The following is a 24,276-nucleotide window of genomic DNA, read 5'->3' on the forward strand; positions in this document are numbered from 1 at the left end:
TGTAAGAAAACTCATGAAACAAGTTCATGCCTTTCTGCAGCCCTACCCTGCAGTTGCTAATCCTAGGAGCATCGTCATACCTGACTCAGATACCAGCAGTACATGGGACAGTCTGCTCCTGGCCCTGGTTAGGGGCCTCCGAGGGTAGTCTTCATTAGACTGCACGTCACAACTCTCAGGCTGGGAGCTCCCCCTCCTGTCCTCACCTGTAGCCCCAGAGCCACTCCCATTAGTCCTCTCATCATGTGCTGGGCCTGAAGACCCCCCTTGTGGCAGAGTCCTAAAGGAAAAGGCGGATCTCGTACCATCCGGGCCATTCACAACACAGGCTCGGCTGGTTGAAGGACGTTCCTCATCAGAACACCTGCTAGTTCTCCTTTGGGATTCCTGGGGCCTGTGACAGCAGCATCTGGGGCAGACAGAACTCTCTGCATCTCCCTCCTCCATGGCCTCAGAGTCCTCTGACCCACCGGGGGAGCAGGCACACTGCCTGGACACATCCACTTCTGTAGGGCTAGGCTCGGAAGAGCCGCCGCTGTTCACCGTCCTTACAAAGTCGGGGCTTTGAGAAGCAGTGCTGTGTGAGCTGGAGTTTCCCACTGTGCTGGCGGTGGTGCTGCTGCAGCTGGGATAAACATCCTTGTTTTTTTTCTTTTCAGGAATATCCCTAGCTGCTTTCATATCGGCTTTGATCTGCTCACTGGTGACCTGACAGCCTTTCTCACAGCTGCTTTCCTCGAGGGGAAACTGCTTCGACTGGCCCATCTGATGGGAGTTGTACCTCTTTCGAAGTGGAGTCTTGCCTTTTCCACTTACTGCTTATAGAAAAAGAAGAACGGCCCGAGGAAAAGAAAAGATTTCAGTACAAATTCTGGACAACACGCAAGAGTAAATTTGGAACAGGAAATAATGTATACTAAACACTAATTTTCCTAAAGTATAACTGTGATCACATCATTGAGCTGCTATAAAATTCTCTATGGCTCCCTAGTGTCTACCTGGTTTATACTCCTTAGCTATGCCTTCAAGCCTCACTATGATCTAATTCCAAACCATCTTTCCATGTTGTCCCCTCCATATACATTCTACATTCCAGCTCCAGCTTTTCTCTCAATATACCCTTGCTTTACTACCTCAAGGCCTTTGTTCTCACCAATTTGTCAGCCCTGGTCCTCTACTCCATCTCTTCTGCACCCCCACCCCAAATCAACTGTGGTTGTAGTATGTGCCCTGTAATGTTACTACCTATTGTTTTTGACATGACTCTTCAACCAGACTAGAACTTCTGTAAAGAGAGACCATGACTTACTCATTTCTATATCCCTCACAGTGCCTAACACAATACCTGGGGCACAAATAAAGCTCAATGAAGATATAAAGGAATAAATAAGTTTTGTCTGGCCAACAGAGAATTTAGTTGCTAAATTTAGAAACTGCACTGTCTGGGAAAGTTAGGTTAGTCAGCTGGTCATATTACTTTTCCTAAATTTCAGTTTCCATAAAACCTTCTTTCAACCACAGTATAAAGTTATCCGAATCTCTTAAATAGAAATTGAATAATCAGCCAATGATTAGCAAATTATTCCAAGTCCAAAGAACTAAACTTTCCAGATAATAGTACTATATAAATGTTTCAGGGTCAGTGTAAATATGTATTGAACATTCAAAAATATTAAGGAGTAAGGGTACCCAAGGAAAAATGACTGGACACTTTGTAAAAAATCTATCCTTTGCTAAAAGTGGTAAGCACATGGTTCGGAGAAACAAAAGGGAAGGAAAGACAAGGAAGAAGTATGAACTTCAAAGTTAAGAGAAGTACAGTTTCTTGGTGAGGCATTGCAGAGGGTTGTTGCCTAGATTTAAAGGGATGTGAGGGATTATAAAAATATACTTTAGGACTCCTTCAAGCACCAAACTAGCCACCAATATTCATTAAGCACAACTGGACAGATTATCAACTGGTGAATGGTTGCTTTTCATTGCTCTGGATAACTCAGTAGTCATCCCTTACATGAGGCACAGGCTTTTCGCTCACTAATCTCTGACACCCTGATGCCACAACTAAAGCCTCCACTGTAGACTTAGAATCCTTCTTTTCTTCCCTGAGCTCTCACTCCACACCACTGTTGTGTTGTATTGCCTACAAGAGCACCACCCAGATTTCCCTCTTACTTGGGCAAGTGCATTTCTTGCTTCCTGTCACATTCCATAATATATGTTAACTGCACCCAAGTTGTCATATTAAGGCCAAGTGTGTCAGTTCTGATAGTGACTGTCATTAACAGTTCAGAGAAAGACATAATTTCTCACCTGACAATTCCCTGGACTGCAATGACTCTGCAGTTTTCTCTTCACGTTCAGAGTAACGCCGAGTACCGTTCTTAGGAATCCAGACTTCTTGGAGTTCTAGACTATCTTCTTCATCATCGCTCTCTGAATCATGAACAGTAATTGGGGTTGGTTTTACTACACGCTGAAGACCACTGGGTCCTAAAAAAAAAAGGTACAGGAGTAACAGTTACTTTTTGTGCAAGAAAGGGTCTAACGCGAAGTACTGTTTCCAGGGCTCTGGAATCAATAGAGGTGCTTTGTGGCTCTATGTAGCCTCCCCTGGCACACATTTTAACCGATAATGCACTTGGATAAGATACTGTGAAAGCAACTTAACTCTAAACCATTATGTCAACATTAAGTATGATTAATATGCCAATCAACTTGATGCATTTCTAAAGGCAAATTAAAATAGACATTCATACAGCATTCCCTTGCAGGATCTTCACTATTTCAAAGAGTAGCATAAAATCATCCTAAAAATAATCTAAATAACAGTGATAAAAATTTTAAAAATAAGCTACACATTTTCTCAATTTTTCAAACATATGAGCCAAGGTTAAGTAAATGAAGATGAACTCAGAAACGTATGGGACTGGTAAACAAGACTGTATTTTTTGAGTATGGATCTATCTCATTAGATGTAGCAGATATATTTTTGAAGTCTAGATGCATGCTACATTTTGGTTGAATATGTGTATTTATGTAAAAAATGTTTTATCTGCTTGGCAGTACAGCTTTTAAACCTAGTTCTTATAACCTAATTCTCTCTGACAAGTGACTAATATTAGCTCCATCAATAAATGTATGCCCCAAGGAACCTAGCTTTTTTCCTGTCACATTGTACAATGTCTGACACAGAGTAGGCACTCAATAAATATTTGTTGAATGAGAGACTACATCTGTCACACACTTAAAACAGGGTAGCATATTTTCCATTCAAAGACAAGGCAGCATTCTAACAGGCAGGGAATGAGAAAACTTGAGTTTTCTCAATTTCAATTCTGTCCCTCGATTACTGGCTGACTGGTGTTGAGCACATCATTTAAACTTTTGAAAGAAAATTAATTTCCCCATCTGTAAAATGAAAGGCTGTGTGAGTAAATCTTTAAGGGCCTACGACTCTATATCCTGTCTTAAGTAAGCCAATGGCAAACAGAGGCTAGGTTTTGGTCTGTTTACTAAACCAGGTCAACTTCTCAACTGTTCCTCCTCTTTAACTGAATTGAGGGGAAAGCAAAAGCAGAATATTTAATCAGGTCATTTAGTTTTCCATCAACAATTTGAGTGCTTTCTTTTTCTACACATACACGGACACACACATGCACATGTGGCTATACAGAAAACGTAGTTGTTGCTGCAGTCACAAATAATAAAAGACAAACTTTAGTAAGATATATATACATGCAATGAGAATACCAGCAATGTATTACAGTTCTCAGTAATCAATAGCATAAAACACATCATTAGCTGAAAGGTCAGAAAACATTCTCGGTGTCTCACGTACTTCATTAGAGTTAGGCCACAGTTTCAGAATGATGAATGTGAGATAGATCACATGATTACCTGCTTGTTCCTCATCAACATCCACAGGAATAATTGCCTGGCTATGAGCTGGAGTATTATTTCCACTCTCAGCCACCACCTCTCCATCTTCTTGGACGATGTCTTCCATCTCATTTAATGCTTAAACAAAAATATACACAAAGTAAAAACCAAGAGAAGTATAAAGAACTACAATGGCAGGCAAAACTGTGGCCGCCCTAAGAATTGAACAGTCCTGCTGATTACTAGGCCTGCCCTGAAAGAACAGCATATATATACTGCATATATTGTGCTTGTTACTGCAGACATTAAGAAGTATTTAATCAGTCTACAGGAGAGAAAATCACAGATGGGAAAGGAACATTTGGTGGAGAAAGTCCATCAAACTCATACAAACTCAAACAGTTAACAAAGAAACAAGGCAAAATACGATTAAGCCAAAAAGATACCATTCAGATTAATGACACCGAATTATATGGGAGAGGTTTGAAATTTCATGGGGACAGTGGGAATTGCTTTGGTTTTCAATATACACAATAGCACACCTCCCCCTGAATAACTGCCCAGCTCTAGCCTGCAATATCTATATTTCAGTTATTGCCAAAATGAGAAATGACCTTGCCTAGAAATCTTTCATGATAAAAACCAATCAATTTTCTTCTTTCATTCAACTGACTAACAATTATGAGTAGCAGTAATTAATGTGTACATACTCTATGGCAGGCTCTATGCTAAATGTTTACAGAAACATTTTCTTATTTATTTCTCACAGCAATCAGGCTAGCATTATTATTAGCCTGATTTTTGCAGTTGAGGAAACGGAGGCCTAGATGTTTTAATAGTTTGCTACGATTTAAATTGAGGAGTTTCTAGAGCCTACAACACTACAGAAACTACAAGCAGGTGGGAAATTTATACTCCTTGCTCTCAAAGAGGATACACATATTCTGGTAAAGATGTTAGACACATAAAATAAGGTCAGAATATAATTGCTAAGAGCTATAACAATTCAAAAGTGCAAAGGGAACATAGGATAGGAGCAACTAATTCTCTCATTGGGTCAAGGAAGGGTTCACTGATATAAGGTAACATTTCATATACTACCATACCAGGAAGAATGCTACATTTTTCAGAAGAATAGTGGTCCAGTGGTAACAAAAAACAGTATCTGTGTTGTGATAGGGATGCAAAAGAAAAAACAAGACTGAAAAGGTAGCCTGGGCTCCAGATTGTTAAAAGCTTGGAAAGCCTTGCTAAAAAGCTTAGAATTGTTTGCTGTAGGCAGAGGGAAACCACTAGAAGGTTTTTATGCAGGGAATGGCATGAAAAGAAGTACATTCAAATATTTACGTGACAAGGTTTTCCAAAGCTGCTGAGCAACTGCTTTTAGGTTGCCAGAATAGCCTGTGCAAACATTTAATATGATACCCAAAAGTTGTTTAAACGATTTCTTTCTTTGCATTCATTTGAATACTTACTGAGTGTCTACTACAATTTGTTAGTATTCCTTGGAGCTGATAAACAGTGGTGATATTCAAGATCCCTAGTCTCATGGCTTACTCTAGTTGGGGAAAAAAAAATTTAAAAAATAAAAATAAAAACATCAGATAGTAATGCCTTATGTAACAAAAAGTGTGATGTGACAGAAAACAAACTGGTGGCTGCTTAAGATCAGATGGCAAGGAAAGACATCTCTGAGATTAACATTTAAGCTAAGAACTAAAAGTCAAGAAGGAGCCAGCCATGAAAAGATGGAGGGAGGGAATTCTAAGAGGCAGTAGTTAGTGCAATGGTAGACACCAGCTGTCATGCTCAAGCATTATGAGGGCAAGATGAGGTACAAGATGAGGGCAGGCCAGATCATACAGCACTTGGTGGTCCAATTCAAGAACCTGGATCTTATTCTAAGGCAATGGGAAGCTATTAAAAAGTTTTGAGTAAGCTATCACTATTGTCTGGTTTGTTAAAAGACTGCCCTGGCTGCTGTAAAAACTAATTTTAGTTGGGTAAGAAAATAGGTCAGTTTTAAAGCTATTAAAACATTTAGGTTAAAAAAAAGAGAAAGGTCTGATGTAGTGGTAGTACAATGGGAAAGGAGAGATGTAGGCATACTGGAGAGATGTTTTAGAGACATTCAACAAGATTTGGTAAATGACTCAATGTCTTGGAGAGCAGTTAGGAGGTAAAGAAAAAAGCATAATGTCTTGATTTTAGTCTCTGGTAATTAAATCGCATTGTGGTGCCTTTGGGCTAGTGAAGACACAAATGATTCTTGGTTTTGACAAAAAGCATAATGTCTTGATTTTAGTCTCTAGTAATTAAATTGGATGGTGGTGCCTCTGGGCTAGTGAACATAAAAACGATTCATGGTTTTGACTTTTTTCCTTTGTTGGAAAACATTTTATCACTATGGTAGTACATCTTTTTCAGAACAGTTTTAACTTACATAAAGTTATATGTATACATATATATTATACATACATACATATGCATGCTAACTTATAATCAAGTATCAATATTCATCAAATGTTTTGTTTAGCTGAAATGTTACTTCAGCTGTAAAAAAAAGTGTTATAAAGATAAAGAATTCATTGCCTCTTAACAAAATAATTTTTATGCAACGAAATTGTTGCATAAATTAATAGAAATGTATTATCAGACATAACATTTAGTGGTTGACAACTACCTGCCCCAAAGTAAAAAAACAAAATACATTTACTGGGTTTTTTTTTCCAGACTGCAGTTTGCCCTTAGGCTTCAAAAATAAAAATTTTACAAAATCAGTGGTTTTCAAAGTATAGTCCCAGACCAGCAGCATCAGCACCAACTGGGTACTCGTTGAAAATTCAAATTCTTGGCTGGGTATGGTGACTCACGCCTATAATCCCGGTACTTTGGGAGGCCAGTGTGGGCAGATTGTGAGGTCAGGAGATCGAGACCATCCTGGCTAACACAGTGAAACCCCATCTGTACTAAAAATACAAAATATTAGCTGAGTGTGGTGGCACGTGCCTGTAAGTCCCAGCCACTTGGGAGGCTGAGGCAGGAGAATTGCTTGAACCCAGGAGGTGGAGGTTGTAGTGAGCCAAGATCGTGCCACTGCACTCCAGCCTGGGAGACAGAGTGAGACTCTGTCTCAAGGGAAAAAAAAAAAAGTTCAAATTATTGGCTTGGAGCAGTGGCTCACACCTGTAACCCCAGCATTTTGGGAAGCAGAGTTGGTTGGATTGCTTGAACCCAGGAGTTGAGACGGCCTGGGCAATTTATGATATTCCATCTCTATTTAAAAACAAAAACAAAAATATATTATCTGGCCTCACACAGACCAAATAACTGGAACTCTGGGGGCAAAAATCAGCAATGTGTTTTAACAAGTCTTCCAGGTGATTCTGATGCACACTCAAGTTTAAAAACCACTGCCATAAATAAAGCTGCAGAGCAATTTCACTTGGCAGTCAATTTAGGCTAACTGGGGTGGAGGGATGAGAAAAGAGGTTCACTATGATGCTATATTTAAAAGCAGTAAGTACCTGGAATGCATGTTTTAAATCAAGAGACAAAATTAGTTAAATGATGTATAGGTAAAACTATGCTTTAAAGTTATAATTACTTAAAAAGTAGTACATAAAAATAGACACTATGCTTTAGCAATTACAGAAGCATAATTTTGATACTTATAGGCAAATGTAAACTGTTAAAAACAAATGAACATTGTGGGCACAGTGACTGACTCATGCCTGTAATCCCAGCATTTTGGGAGGCTGAGGCATGAGGATCACTTGAGGCCAAAAGCTCGAGACCAGACTGGGCAATTCAGTGAGACTCTATCTCTACATAAATTTTTTTGAAAAATCAGCTGAGAGTGGTGTCACGCATTTGTAGTCCCAGCTACTCAGGAGGCTGAGGTGGAAAGATCACTTGAACCCAGGAGTTTGAGGCTACAGTGAGCTATGATCACGCCACTACCCTCCAGCCTGAGTGACAGTGAGACTCTGTCTCAAAAAAAAAACCAAAAAACACAAAAACAACGACAAAAAAAAAACCCACCAAAAACTGTAAACATTTATTCTTATTTTAGAATGCTGCAAAATTCAGGTAATCAAGTTATATTTTCCGCTAACTAGCTCATAATTAAGTACTTTAAGTTTTAAGACTTCTGAAAGTACAAATTTAAGATAATATCCTGCCAAATTATAAAATTGTGATAAATATAGTAACTGTGAAACAATAAATCACAGTTTTGTTGGAGTTAATTTATACAAATAAATAGCTTTTAAAATTATACAATGCCCCTCTTTTACAGTAAATTACCTCATGCAAGCTGAAGAAGTTAAATACAATAGAGCAATTAAGACTGGTGCTGCTTCATTCTGGGGCTGGTCCAAAACCAAGTAAAGGCCCATACATGTAAAGATTTGTTTTAAGACTCAGGGTCTCCCTCTGTCACCCAGGCTGGAGTGTAATGGTGTGATCATAGCTCACTACATCCTTGAGACCTCCCTACTCAAGCCATCCTCCTGCCTCAACCTCCTTAGCTTATAGGCATGTGCACTGCACCTGGCCTAGACGTGAAGTCTTCAAATTGTATATCAAGGAGAGTGAACATGTTAATACCTGTTTCAAAGAAATTTTTAAATTATTATTTTCACTTGAAGATGTGAACCATCAATATTAGTCAACTGTTTAACATAATTCCCCATTACCCCTTTTATTATGAAGCCCTGTATTTCTCTTTATTTCAACCAAAAATCAGTCTTTTTCTAGTTCGTTATTTTGTTGGGGGTGGGGGAGAATCTAACTTATATCTGTGTGTGTGTGTGTGTGTGTATACATGTTTAATAACAAATACAACTAAACACACTACCACGTGGGAGTGACCTGTGGAATCTAATGTTTTCTACCAATCTTCCTTTCTCTACAAATGCTGTCATTGCCTCTGGTTTTCTTAGGCTTCCTCTTGTTGAAGCTATTTAATCCTTCAATTCTGGCATTTACGTATGCTTTATACAATTATGCTTTATACATTATGTATTTATTCTTTGCTTCTCAGCATTAAACAGCATTTTGAAGATACTGTACTTGACAACAGTCCTAGGTAACTGCTGAAGCTGAATCCTTTCATTGTAATTATGGCTTCTTAAATCAAAATAGCTTATCCTATATCTTGTGTATTTGGTTTTTATGCCAAATCTCTCCTCTTCTGAAACCATATTTACAAATCAAATTAAGATGTAAGTTCCATTTTCCTCTCTTAAATCAAATACAGATACGAATTAAATCAAATATGTTGTTGAATATCTTTTTGGTCCTTGTTGCAACAATATGTGATTTCACAACGGCAGGTATTCTCCACTGTACTGAGAAGTCTATGGCAAATTAACCTTCTAGTGAAGTCTATAATCTGTGTCAACTCAAACCAAAAATGAGTTCACGGGATTTGGGTAGTTCTGAATGGCAGCTGCTCTAAGTTTCCCAAGTAGAGTCCATGTCCTCTGACACGCAGATCTTTATGGTGGTAGTAACCTGTACTATGTACCATATAGCACTCAGGACAACAAAGCAAAGGGACAATATGTGACTGTCTTGCCCTCTCGTTCCCTTAACACCTGTTGGCTCTGCACTTTTATTTTTGTATTTTTAAGGGAGATTGTTGGGGAAAGATTTTACCTAGGTTTGAAACGCGTAAGAGTACACCATGGACATAAAGTACAGAGCTAGACAGCTGCATTTACCGCAGAAAAGTATAAAAGTCAAGGCTGGAAATAAAGATTTGGATTTAATACCATATAGCTGGTACTAAAACCTTGAGCTTGAGTGAAAATGTGTAGAGAAAGCTATCATGGACAAAAGTGGAGCACAGGAGGTGCTACAAGCAAAGGAAAATGAAGTAGGAGAAAAATCAACAAAATGGTTTCAGAGATGCCGACAGAAGAAAGTGTCTCAAGAGTGTACAAGTCTAGGCAACAATGTCTAATGCTGCTGAGATGTGAAATTAGATGAAGGTCGCGAAATGACCTCCAGATTCAGTAAGACAATCACTAGTGACTTTGCCAAGAGCCAAAGTGGAGAGTTCTAAAGGGACCAAGTGAGATGAGAAAGTGAAGACATTGCCTACAGATGATTCTTTTGTCAAAAACTGTATACTCAGAGTGCCCCTAAAGGAAATCATGCCCTGTACACAGTACATCTCATTGTAAAAGCAGGTACATAATATCGGACTACCCTATTTCTCATTAATTACTATGTGCAAGAGTAGGCAAATGGGGAACAACAAAAGGATGGCTAGAAAAGATTCCTTTTCCAGTTCCTAAGCGTCAACTGGGAAACTGGAAAATTTGGTAACAAAACAATCTTACATCACTTCACTCATCAACAGAGGGATGGATGGAGCACCTTCACACATGGGTTGGCACACCGCAAGTATTCAGTATATATTAACGAACTGGACAATTACATAAATGAAATAGAATAGTCCTTCTTAGCTAATGTACTTAATCTGCTGGGTGGAAGTGAAGACCTAATGATTAAAGGTACATGAAAGGTGCCAATGTTTAGCCCATGGTTGGTACTAATCTTTCAGTTCTTCAAATATCCAGAAATGGTCTTAATGTTCACGCTATCCATTGGTCTGGGAGACAATAAAAGATACTCCTTTGTCTAAATCCAGAAAGTCAAGTCTCAGACCTCAAGAGTTACCACTCTACCCTAATTTCCCCGGCATCTGTAATCCCTCCCATTCTCTAAGTATTCTTATATAGTCTGTGGACAAAAACAGTTTTGAAACAAGCAAGAAAAGAGAAAAATTTCACCCACTCCCTCATGTTCCTTATCAACTAACTTTCCTCAGTGTGGAAAGGGACAAGTTGAAACATGGGAAAAGGGAACAGGATAAAGCAGAAATACAATACAAAGTAAAAATTATTTCTATCTGGAGCTCACAAAAGATCTGGGTTACCGTCAGCTGCAAACTGCTGCTCTCCTGGCTGTAGATCTTGCCGAAAGTCATTCTCCTCGTCTGAGTCATCTGGGTGATGGTGATTGTTGTCGTGGATGTTGGCATTGTTATTCTGGGCATTATTATCGTCATTGTTGGAGTTCTGGTTGCTAACAAGAGCTGATGAAACCCCAATTCCTGTGCCTGCACTCAGACCAACTCGAGCACAACCCTAAGGCAAAACCAAAACACATACGTTTATTAATTTGGGTTAGTATCTATCACTTCATTTTTAATATCCCTTCATTTCACCTTTACATTAGAACTAGTATTTATATAGTACTTATTTATGAAATGCTTTCACATACACATAGAAAATCTTATTTAAGGCCTGCAACACTTCCAGATAGATAAAGGGTTAGTGGTTTAATTTACAGATGAGGAATCACACAAGGAGAAGAGATCTGCCCAACAGCACATGGCCAGTAAGTGGTACAGCTGCAATTTGAAACCAGGATTCTGACCTCGAATCCTGAGCTTTCCCCATTATATTGTACTGCTTCAACAGTGGGAATGTAACCATTAATAACTAATAAGAGAGAACACAAATGGTTGAAAGATTAAGTTTTTAATTACCTTAACAGTACAAAGTTCTATATGTTAAGCAGTTTGAAAAAAACATTTTGTACAACTGGGCAACCTCAGATTTCCCAGGCTATACAACTTAACAGAAAGATAGCAGCAAAGTAAAACACTCCCCAGATAAATCCTTAATTCTTATTTATACTTTGGGTTCCTAATTAGGTTTAATCTACTAACCCAATTATATTTAATCCACCAACGAATTATTCCACGTAATAATTTGTCTTAAATTTCCAGCCTCACCCTCACCTTACCTTTTGTTTATATACTAATGGAGACGGCTTCCACTTATTTCTTCCTTACCCTTCCCCAGAGAACCCTTAATTCTCATTTAGAAGAATGAGAGGCCATGCATTATTACAACCTTTATGCTTTCACTGAGGCTGGCAGTAAAAAGTCTGACTATAACACTATAAAGGCATATTGTTGAAAAGAAAAAAAAAAAAAAATCACTGGCTGTTTTTATTTCCTTTCCTGAGTATCAAAATAAACAAAAACTCCCTCAAATGTATCTTACCTTGGGTGGTTCACGAAACATCTGATCCAGTGAAATAAACTCTAGGCTGGGTAACAATTCAATAAACTGGCCAAAAGAGTCCAGCTTCAAAGCATGGCACCGTACTAGGTTGATATCAACCAATCGAGTCCATCTTGAGTGGTCTGTTGAAGAAATGACATGACCAGAGAAAACATAAGTAACACTTTCCCCATTACTGATGAATTTTGATACAGGTCACAAAGACTTTCAAATCCTTTTTTATTAAATAACTTTTCCTTTTTTTCATGACTTCTAAAACCTGATGATTCTAAATTATGATGTTTACATACCTAATTCCATTGTGAGAACTAAATGGCCTGGGGAACATTAATTTGAATCTAATCAGCCCTGATTTAAATGTGATCCACTCAACAACCTACATGGCTTTTCAACAATAGGACACTGAATTAAAAAATTATGGCATATTTATTTAATAGAACATCATGTAGCTATTTCAAAAGAATGAAGGAGAGTTTAATATGCTTGCTGACATGGAAAACTCTCCAAATTATACTTAGTACAAAACACAAGCTATAGGACAGTGTATACACAGTAAGATCCTTTGGTATAATATAAATTATTTTTAAATGCTACACATATATATGCTGCAATATGCATAATTTGTCCAGAAAAATATACAAAAAACTGTTGATGATGGTTACCTTTGAGAAGAGGAGAGTTTTCATTTTGTACCTTTCTGTACTGTTTGAAATTTATCAAGTGCATGTATTACTTTTATTTTTTTAAGTGTTAACAGGAATTCTGAGTGATGGGATTATAGGCCATTTTTTGTTTTCTTCTTTATACTCTTCTGTATTTAAGAAAACAAACAAACCAAAAACCCAATAAATGTTATTTTTTTAAAGTCATCTACGCCTGCTACATCCTAAAGTTCTTATTTCCCAGTAACTTCTTGGTTCAGCAGGGCCAGGGATAGAATTTAACTGCTGCTGGCACATGAGACATGACTATATTAATGAGTGATCTCAGCAGAGGTCCCAGCCCTAAAACAAGCCGGGATAGTAGCTTTGTGAGGATACAGATCCCGGTCAAGTGACTCAACAGCAGAGGAGTCTGTTCTGTAGGTGTCAGTGAGAGGCTTTGTCACAAGTACAACTTTTTCGGGCTCTCAATTTATTTAATGGTTTGTAAATTTCGGTATTTAAGAAGGGCCTTTAAGACAACAGATGACATTACTCTGAGAGGAAAATGAACTCCTACCATAAGGGAAAAATATCAAGTGCAAAAGTCACACTACACATAGGAGATTGGAGGGGTAGGTCTGAAATAGACTGGGAATTCTAGTCAATAGAAATTTTTATCTCAGGTTAATGTCACTTAATGAAAGTTCAAAATACATACCTACTTTGTCCTTTCAGATGATGGGCCATTGTGAAGATAATTCTGAGAAAATAACTACACTATCCTAAGTCCTAGGTAGCAATGAACTAAGCTTAATTTTATATTCCTAGCCCAAAGAAGCACATATAAAAATCAGGGCACTTGAATCCACAACCTGGAGAGTATAAATTTCCAGGTAGAAAACTTCAGAAGTTTAAAGAGGCATTGAATATACTTCCAACTAGTTATCAAAGGTTACCAGAACTTGTATGAATAATCCAAACGAAATACCTACAGTTTACATTAGGAATGCAATCATATCACACATAGAAAACAAGGACAGTTGTATTATTTCCGTATCAATAAAACATAGCTGTATTTGTAAGTCTGTAATACCTGAGATCCAATTGTATGGGTTGTGTAGATGAGGGCAATTGTAAATTGCCAGATATTTGATACACGAAAAAACTTCATTGACTGCTTTCATCCCTATATCAGTGATGATACCAGGATTTTCTACCACATCAGCCAAACCATACTTCACCAGATCCGCATTAGCCATTCTGCCTAAAAAGAGCAATCAATTTTTTAAAAAAGTCAAATTCTTAAGTGTTAGGGAGTGTTACCAATTTTGTATCTTACCAGTTAGTATAAAAAGTCTCTACCATCATTCTGTATCATCTGCTTATCATTGGGTTCAGGTATAATTTTAGGTTAGGTATTATTTACATATGGTAGCACTTCTTGTACAAAATAATAAATTATATTAAAAGTCAAAGGACAGCTAGTAGGAAAAATTATTTCCAATTGTTTAGAGAAGAAAAAAGGCAAAAATTCTTAAAGCATAAGTGAAGGACATATCATACTGGTTCATACGATGGTAAAGTTTTAGCTTTATCATTTAAAAGGAAAACAAAATCTTAAAAACTCAACTCCCTCACAGTAAAATGATGTTCTTGAAGCCCAGTGTGGACATGTGTAGAGAAGGGTAAACTCTGAGAATTTAAGATTCACTGTTACAACCCATGGCACTGGTTAGTAACATCTATCTATACCCTAAAAGTGCACTTCTTAACTCAAACACATGCCACTGGGCTTTAGTGCCTACTCTCTGGCCACAAACTAGGGGTTTGGGAGTAAATAAAGGAGGATCCTTTATCCTAGATCATGCCACTGAGAATCACACCTCATCCCTTGCCTCTTATCGCTTCTCCCATCTGTCTGTCCCCTCACACTCCAAGATTCCATTAGTTCATAGTTACATCTTTAGTGTCTAGCATAGTGCTGGGGATACAAGAGCTCATGGGGATACATGTCTCTCACAGTCTGCAATCAACCAATACGCAGGACAAAGAAAACACTGCCACTCTGGTGAAGTTGCCCTGAATATCACAGGGGTTTAAACCTTTAGCTAGAACATGTTTAAAACAATCCATCTTCTCCAAACTTCCAATTTTACTTTCCATATAGTTTACAGTTTTTCTCCTATAGTTCCTATTTTTGGTATTTCCTGGCACTTCTTACAGATTTCACCTTAATCCATTCTTTAAAATTTAGCTGAGCTATTTTCTTTAGCTCCTGGTAAGGACCTTTTCCCTGCTCTTTGGACTTGAGATGAAACTGCATTTTCCTTAAGATAGGGTAAACCTTGAACTGACCCTGTTTCCTGGGCACTACTTGAATAAATGCTGTAACCTAACATGACAAATCAATGTTTTGTATTTAGTTTTTTGAGATGACCAACCACGTTTCTACTCTTGGGGCTTCCTGCTTGCCACACTCCTTCAAAATCCTGATGATATTACTTGAGATTCATGTTTGTTTTTCTTTTCAGCCCACAGGTCAGCTAAAAGTAAAAGCTATCATTTATTGAATACTTCCTAAGTGGCAGAGATTGTTGTAAATGTATATATCACTTTTCCCTTGATTCCTCAGAGCTACCCAAGAGAAAAGCAGGAAATCACCTTATCTTCATTTAAAAAATGAGAAGAATGCACTTGCTTAGGTCTCATGATTAGTAACAGACAGGCCTCAATTCTCTCTCCCTCAAGCTTTAGGACTAAATTGCTAGGACTATACTTTTTTCTAAAACTTTCACTGAGTTATACATCTCTATCACTATTATATAAAGCTTACAGATCATAAATCCACATGAACAAAGAACTCTCTAAAGATTCATCTTTGGGTCATTGCTAGAAGACAAAGGTGATGTTCCTATTTATTTATTCTGCCAGACCTTTTATAAGAAGAAAGTGACCCAAAGTGACCCAGAGACCAGCCACCACTTCTTGGAGAGATGCTTCAAATCTAAATTACTGAGAAGAGAGAAACTAAGTGAGAGAGAGTGAGTGAGCAGTGACCTCATGACATCGTCCATAAGAAGTACCACACACCTATTCTGAAACAGAGAATCCTAGGCCATCTTTGGAGGGACAGAAGATAGTATGTATATGGAAGAAATGGTTAAACTGTGGCAAATAAGAAGAGAATGATTGTACAAAGTTCAACATAACAGACTATTAAGTATGAAACAGAACATGAAACAAGTTGTGTTGAAAACTATGAGATAATGATAGTCAAGAAGGTATTTTTATGCTATAGAAAATGTACATTGAGGAGAAATAAACACTACAGGAAAATAATTGGTTATAAAGATAACACTTGAAGACAATTCTTCAGTAGACCTAAATTTGGCCATTCTGAAGGTACACAATTTCTCAAGTTCTGAGCTTTTGGGAAAAATAGAAAACAAGATTACAGAAAGAATATCAATTTCAAAGCTAATAATTTTAAGTTACTATACAGACATTGCAGAAACATAGGGAATGTTAGATACTTCATTCAAAACCAGAAAAGCTTGATATCAAATGTATTAATTTTATATAAAATCATTGTACTAGTTAGCATTTTAAGCTATTGTGGAGAAAAGCTGATCTTTTTCTAAGCTATATAGATTTAACGTGATTCTAATAGTCAATTGTCTAGAAAAGGATAGCTTAACTTTTTAATCACCTATATTAATGAGTACCGTGAACAACAAAAAAGTAAACAAACAAAAAACCCACAACTATTATTGTAATATATATTAGAAATGAAAAAGAAAAAGAGTCATGTTTTTTGAGCTGGACTGTCCTGACTGGAAGAATTAAGCCTTCTTATGTTCTTCTACAACACACACTAGATCCAAAGAAAAAATGTTATCTGCTATGATGATGAGAGTTCAAGAAAGACTTGTTGCAAATCAAGTGGGAAGAAAATGAATTCTTGAATAAATAAAAACATGTTGGTGATGAAAATTTTCTCTCGTATCTTATTGATGCCATATGGAAAAATAGTTTGAATAATGAATTGACATGCATTCAAACCCAAACAAATGAGCTCTTAATTGTAAATGCGTAAAAAAATGCTGTGAACAAGCTTTCCAACAGCAATCATCATTAAATGAATACTGACCATTATGTGCTCACACTATCTGGAAAATCCAGAACCCCCAGCGGGCTTATTATGGAAATGAAGAGCATGGGCAGGGAATGGGACCTCATTTGAGAGGACCATCAAAAGCTTCAAGAAGTGTGGCAGATCAAATTCAACAATGGAACCAAGGATGACATTCTGTGAAAAAAATGAAGCAAAATGGGAAAGAAACTTGGGCAGTAAAGTGGAGACAATATCAAATGTAGATAAGGTTCTTTTTCTGGTGTATTGTTAGTAACTACATTTTCTATAGTATGCTAAAATCAGAGGCAATATGGAAAAAAAATCACTGACATTTCTAATTTAAAAGTTTATTTTCCAAGACGTGAGAGCACCTAAGATTTTAAGTTGTCTTATGTTCAAAAAGACAAGGCACAACCCCAATTCAGATTTCAGTTTGTCAAGTAAATTTCCTACAGTAATTCTAGGAATTAAAATGAGATAAATCTTACTCTGTAGCAAAAACTCATCTACATATCCTAGATGAAGGGTTTCAAATTGGGGAAACTCCAACTCTGCCATCTTTAGGGCAGAAAAGACACCATCTTTGGTTAGGGAAGGCTGGATCCGAACTTCATGTAACCTGTGAATAAAGAGAGAGAACATATCCGAGTAAAACAAAAACCATCAGAACCAAAGATTCCTCCTAATATAAGTGTATTAGTCCGTTTCTATGCTCTTGACAAAGACATACCAGAGACTGGGAAGAAAAAGAGGTTTTAATGGACTCACAGTTCCACATGGCTGGGGAGGCCTCACAAACATGGCTGAAGGCAAAAAAGAGCAAGTCACATCTTACATCATGGCAGCAGGCAACAAAAGAGAGGCTGTGTGGGACACTCCCATTTTTAAAACCATTGGATCTAGTGAGACTTATTCACTATCACGAGGACTGCACGGGAAAGACTACCCCTATGATTCAGTCATCTCCCGCTGGGTCCCTCCCACAACACAAGGGAATTATGGGAGCTGCAAGATGAGATCTGAGGGGAAACAGAGCCAAACCATATCAGGAAGACTCTGAAAGAAGTTTATGACTTTAGTGAAGTGTCACAGATGTCAACAACTTCTCTCCCACCTCCTTCATTGAAAAAAAACAAAAACAAAAACATATTTTCTTCAAAGGAGTATCTGCAAAGTATAAGGAAATCTTAGGCAGTACACTGAAGCTATACATTAAATAACAATTAATTACAGGTAAGAATCTTATATCCTTTCAAGTGCTTTACTAAACCTGAAGAGTCAATGTGAGAATCTGCACCTGGTGCTGGTATTTGACATTTTGCTTTGGCTAGCTATCAATGTTGCATTTTAACCAAGAGTATAGTTCTGCAGTAGGTAACTTAGCTTAGACTTAACTTAATTTAACTTAACTTAAACTTAGAAACACTTTTATTTTAGACCTTGAGGTATTATTCTGAGGGACTAGGCTCAGATTTGTCAAAGTCGAGGTTTCCTAAAGCTTGCAGTCATTATGAGGTGTGTATTATGTAACTGCAGAATTATCTTAATTCTTAAGAAGGGTAAGTTTAAGTTGTGTTCATTATTTAGAAAGACATTGAATTATTTTTGGATTGATATGAAAGATGAAAGAGTGGTTTATTTTTCTTCCTTGATAGTTCATTTTTCACAATGATTCTGTAAATACATGGCTAGGATTTCCAGAAAAAAAAAAAAAAAAAACACTTTTATTTTAGTTACAATCCTAATCAATAATCTTTTGATGGAAAAAGCTTTGTTTTTGAATAAATTTTAAAAATGCTTAAAGAAAATACTATAAAATAAAAGTGGACGTAGAACACTGATACGTAAGAAATAGTAAATGTGGTATAGTGATACAACCACTTGGTTAAAAATTGTAGATGTGTTATAAGGTCAGACTTTGGAAAAGCGGATTTAAAACACTGATTTCTGAATAGCAAATATTATCACCTAGTAACTAGAACAATTCAGAAAATTATCCAGAGATTGAGACAATGGTCCTGAGAGGGCTACAGACACCAGAGCTTCAATCCTAACTTCTGTTGGACTCTCAGCCGTTTCCAGAAATTCCACTGCTTTTCTCTGATATGAGACCATGCCACTCTGGAGCTTGCTAGTATGTAGCTCAACTGGTTACCAGTATATAACATTAAGACTACCATGATGTTATACTCATCTGTTATTTAAACTTCTTTGTATTTTAAATTTGAATAAGGCTTGATCAAATGTACACACATATATACACACACATTCCACAATTTTTTGTAAAACAGGGAAAGACACAATTACTTCTAAAGTGAAAGACACAATACAAAGAGGAAACATACCTACGGGCAGCAGTAATGATGAGGTAACCAAGATCTACTTCAAGAGCATTTTTGCAAGCTCCCAGAACAATAGTGTGCAAATTTCTAAAACCACCTGAAGACGAGGAACAAAAACAAGTGTTTCTTTTGACCACAGCATTTTTAGTGAAGTACTTATATACTATACATTATAAAGTATTATCTTAGATGATAATTATTGGTTTAAAAGTAAATCTAAGCTTTGTTTTTGCATTGAAATTATCTTAAGATGAATTATAACTACTAGTCACCTAAAAGGAGATGAAAGCGACCCTCATTTTGACAAGACACTCTGATGGCATCTGAAAACTACTCTAAAAGATTTAGACTGTTAAGTAAGGATTTTTAGAAAGTCAGAAGCTGATGAGATAATTGTAAAAAAAGAAACCCTGCCATTTCTGGCCAAATTTTGAACCTCCAAATATCATACGGAACAAGACCAGAACTACTTTAACTGATTTTTTTAACATTTCTGAAACTTGTATTTACCTACAAAAAAGAACATAAATTACTAACGTATAGCTTAAAGAAATGACTGACTTATCCGTTTTAAATTTGTATAAATAAAGTCACAAAGTATGTATACTTTTGTGTCTGGCTTCTTTTACTAAACATTCTGCTTATGAGATTCATCCACATCGCTGTGTAGCTGTAGTCTGTTCATTCTTATTGCTGTACAGTATTTTGCTACATGAATATGCCACAATTTAATTATCCATTCTCTTGCCGAAAGGCATCTTTCCATTTTGGGATGATCAGAAACAGTGCTTCTATGAACAATCTTAAAAATGTCTTTTGGTGAATAAATGTAAACATTTCTGTTGGGTTGAAAGCCAGGAATGCAACTGTTGCTATGTGTATGACCAACTTTAGAAGATACTACCAAACAGTGTTTCAAAGTGGTTGTATGAATTTATATTCTGACCACCAGCATATGAAAGGTTCTGTTGCTCCACATTCTAGCCAACATTACTGTTTTTATCTTTTTCATATTAGTCATGAGTAGGCATAGTCATTTTAGTGCTTGCATATCACACTGTAGTTTCAATTTGCACTTCCCTAAAGATTAGTAAATTTTATCGTTTTTTCATGTTTACTGGATTCTTATGTGGAAACTTTTCTATTCAAGTATTTTCCCATTTTTTCTATTGAGTTGCCTGCCTTTTTCTTATTCATTCCAGGACTCCTTTATATCTTGCCAAAACCCAGTGTCTATATTGCAAACAGCTTCTCCCTTTCTGTAGCTTTTCACTCTTTTTTTTTGTTTTTTTTGAGACTCAGTCTCACTCTCTCGCCCAGGCTGGAGTGCAGTGGTGCGATCTTGGCTCACTGCAAGCTCCGCCTCCTGGGTTCATGCCATTCTCCTGCCTCAGCCTCCAGAGTAGCTGGGACCACAGGCGCCCGCCACCACGCTTGGCTAATATTTTGTACTTTTTAGTAGGGACGGGGTTTCACCATGATAGCCAGGATGGTTTCCATCTGCTGACCTCGTGATCCTCCCGCCTCGGCCTCCCAAAGTGCTGGGATTACAGGTGTGAGCCACCACGCCCGGCTGGTTTTTCACTCTCTCAATCATGCTTTTTGATGGACCAAAAAAAAAAAAAAAAATCTTAATTTTAATTTGGTACAGTTTATCAATCTTTTCTTTATGGTAAATGCTTTTTGGTGTCCTGTTTAAGAAGACTTTGTGTACTCAAGGTCAACAAGACATTCTTCTAAGTTATTTTTTTAAATTTCTTTGTAAAAATTGTTCTCATTTGAATCTATGATCCATCTAGAATTAATTTTTGTGTGAGGTATGCTGACTTCTTGAATAAAATATAAGGCAGGGTCACCCTTAGAAACCGATTAGAGAAGAGAAGTCTCTGTTTTTCTTTCAGGACTTTTATACAAACTCAGCTTTCAGCACCTCTCTACAGGTCTTCTCTCTAGTGAATGGACTTACTATCCTCTTCGTTTTTGACTTTTATCTTATTAACTATCGCCATCAATCAAAATATTGCCGGTCTTAGGGGTTATTTCATCCCATTGGCTAAATGTAATAAAGTACACTTACACCACACTTGACTGACAAAATGTCTAGAAATGTAGTGTTTACTCTTCATTAGATTTCAACAGTATTAACTAATGTTGTTTGTTAACAATGGTACTTGATGACTTTCCATTTTATTTTAGAGAGCCAAAGTCAGATTTTTGGTTTCCAACTATTAATCATCCATTTTGCTAAACCACTATTTTTTTTTCCGCAATGAGATGATTAACATAGAGCATATTCTGTTATGTATTATTTATCTATTATTACATGATAGATATTAACATTACTAATGCCTAAATTTTTTTTGGAAGCCTAGGCTGTACAAGTTGTAAAACATCACCAAAGAATGCTAGAAATCCCTGTTAACATTTTTAAGAAAGATTCCAAATATAAGAGGAGGTATTATTAGCCATGCAAAAGTCAAAACAAGCCAGAAAACATGTCTTATCACTCTACTGTCTATTTTAAGAAAGTTTAATGTGCACCAAAAGAAAATGAACACTAGCTATGCTCATAGTTACTTATTGTCCATCAAATACACCAGAGAAAGCACAATTACTGACAAGCATTTTCTTTTTAAAAGACTTGCCAGGGAAGTTAAATAAAAGCTTAATGATTTTTTAAAGTTGACTTTTAAAAAATAGTTAGTAACTAAAGAAAATGAATACCTGATCTCCAACTGTCTTCAACAACATGTTGGATAAGACCTCCAAGGAAAGGAACTCGAACCATTTCTAAGTGTTCCAAGTTTCGGGCAGAGGCTAAGCCTGTTACTAAAGGGACATATTTCAAGGAATTTGTGGGTCCTAGAAAAAAAAAAAATCTTTGATAGAACAACGTAAAGTGCCTTAAAATGAATTTCAAATCAGTGAAAGACAAGTATAACGTATAAACTCTGTATCTTAAAATGACAGTCAAATTGGCTCTCTGCAGTCTAGTTCTTGTTACAAATGAAAGTGTTAGCATACTAACCACACATTTACTCAGCATAAAGGTTTTTCAGTAACACTGGAGAGAGATGTAGTATTCTGTAAATTCTCTAAAGGCTCAATAGTTTTGAACTCAAACTAACTAATGGGAAAAAGTAAAGATAAAAATTTGATCCTTCAATCAAGTAAACAGCTCATTTAATCATCTCTATGACCAGTGTTGCATTAGATACTATAGAAGATCACAAAAGATATGGTCCTGTCCATCAAAAAATGTGCAGTTGACATGGAGCTAGAACTAACATAAACAATTATAGAAGGATAAGAAGGCAGACTGCATCAAGTATATAAATAAGATCTGCCATACTCCATGAAAAAGAAAAAGAGGAGAAAAGTAAGTTGGAAAAGGCAGAACCTGAAGAATGCATACAAAAAAACAGGAAGAAAGTGCACATCTCAGGATAAGGCAACAACAATACAGCATAAGAGAAGACATTGAGGTGGAAAGCTGTATGGTTGTCCAGGGAACAATGAATAGTCAAATGTGATGATAAAAGGTATATCTTGGAAAGGTGTCAGAATAAGGCTATCAAGAGGGGTCCTGGTTATTATGACCTTAAGCAGAGCAGTTCCCACTTAATGCTCTAAGTGCAGGGGTGTCCAATATTTTTATATCACGGGGCCACACTGGAAGAGGAAGAATTGTCTTGGGCCACACATGAAATACACTAACATTAAAGATAGCTGATGAGCTGGAAAGAGGAAGTGGGGGAGGAGGGGAGGCGGGGAAAAAAAGCCCGTGCGTAAATCTCATAATGTTTTAAGAAAGTTTAAGAATTTGTATTGGGCATCATGTGGGCTGTGGCCAGCAGACCGTGGGCTGAACAAGCTTACTCTAGGGCAACAGGGACACTAAAAATTTCTGTTTAGAAGTATAATACCATAAAAGCTATGTTTAAGGTAGATTAAGGAAGCCAACTATTTACATGCAGAATGATTCAGAGACCAGAGACCAGAAACAAAGAAAGAAGACTGAAATTTAATAAAACAATCCTATGAAAAGTAAAAAGTGCCTGTAAAAAATACAGATATTCTGAGTTGTTTTTGTTTTTGCTGAGGTCAAACGCAAATCATGTTTCTAACGTCTTTTTAAAACAAAAAGTACACTTATCTTCACAAGATGAATAAGTTATAAGACATAAATAGTAATAGCATAATACAACTGTATTTACAAATGTAGCTAAAGGTTGCTTCAGGATATTTTTAGCATAGCTTATGTTTAATTCCACCATAATTGTGTACCATTACCTGCACAGTTCCGCATGACGAAAGTTCTTAAGCTGATACAAAGGAAGTCTTTAAATGGCTGTGGTTTAGTAAGTCTTACCCACTTCATATAAAGGTGCCTTAGCATTGGGATACAAGGAATTTCAGGAACATTTACCCCTAAAACACAAATATAAAAAAGAACAAACAAGAAAAATCACAAAACTATACTATATTTTGCTTATAAGTTCAAGAGTCTATTTTTCATATTAGCAGTTTAACTGTTCAAGGATTTTTATCAGAACGAATTACACAAAATCTATCAAGTTTGCCTTATTTAAAACAGGCTTATAAAGAACAGTTTATGTAAACCATAAACTAACTTAACTTTTTTAGAAAAGGCCAACGGGAAGATAGAGTTTAAAAAGTATTTCTATATCTTAGATTAACATGTAAGTCTTTCTCATAATCTTACAACTCCCCTAGGATACATTTTCCCAGAAGAGGTAAAGTGAAAATGGATTATCGAAAGCAAAATTACAACGATGGAGATGGAACACACAAATTTACTATTTGACTACCAATGTTCACTGCCCCCCAGTAGGAAAACTAAATTTCTCAGTGCAAAGTCAGCGAGGTGGGTTTAAATATGCAAATAGATTATTTGGAAGATAGCCAGACACAGAGCTTTAAAAGCTATTTTCTACAAATATATGAATCTTAAGACTTTGTAAATATGTGGTAGAAGCCAGCCAGCATGGCTCTGAGAAAAGCAGAAACTGTCATTTATTTTAGAATTTCAGATTGGTAAAGGTAATTTGATGCATGGGATCCATGAGTGGCTTAATACTAGGAATCACACCCACAGAGGACCACGACCAGAAGAAGGGAGGTGTAGCGTGCGGTGAAAAAAT

The 24,276-nt window shown here is 36.7% G+C and overlaps 1 protein-coding gene across 4 annotated transcripts in view; it reads right to left on the reverse strand.

Annotated features, from left to right (window-relative positions):
- Positions 1 to 24,276, reverse strand: part of FBXO38 (F-box protein 38) — a 59,129-nt gene that overhangs the window by 14,335 nt on the left and 20,518 nt on the right. The window contains exons 6-15 of one of the 4 annotated variants that reach the window (XM_023226952.2): positions 23,405 to 23,542; positions 21,836 to 21,973; positions 19,115 to 19,208; positions 17,258 to 17,388; positions 13,728 to 13,898; positions 11,970 to 12,112; positions 10,832 to 11,042; positions 3,898 to 4,017; positions 2,311 to 2,490; positions 306 to 815 (exon numbers count right to left, since the gene is read on the reverse strand). In XM_023226952.2, coding sequence (XP_023082720.1) covers positions 306 to 815; positions 2,311 to 2,490; positions 3,898 to 4,017; positions 10,832 to 11,042; positions 11,970 to 12,112; positions 13,728 to 13,898; positions 17,258 to 17,388; positions 19,115 to 19,208; positions 21,836 to 21,973; positions 23,405 to 23,542 — 1,836 coding nt within the window. Of the gene's footprint in view, positions 1 to 80; positions 816 to 2,310; positions 2,491 to 3,897; positions 4,018 to 10,831; positions 11,043 to 11,969; positions 12,113 to 13,727; positions 13,899 to 17,257; positions 17,389 to 19,114; positions 19,209 to 21,835; positions 21,974 to 23,404; positions 23,543 to 24,276 lie in introns of all 4 variants that reach the window. The other 3 variants (XM_023226951.2, XM_023226950.2, XM_023226953.2) reach the window with 3 other exon arrangements.

This window comes from Piliocolobus tephrosceles, chromosome 4, assembly GCF_002776525.5.
Source record: "Piliocolobus tephrosceles isolate RC106 chromosome 4, ASM277652v3, whole genome shotgun sequence".
Classification (NCBI taxonomy): domain Eukaryota; kingdom Metazoa; phylum Chordata; class Mammalia; order Primates; family Cercopithecidae; genus Piliocolobus; species Piliocolobus tephrosceles.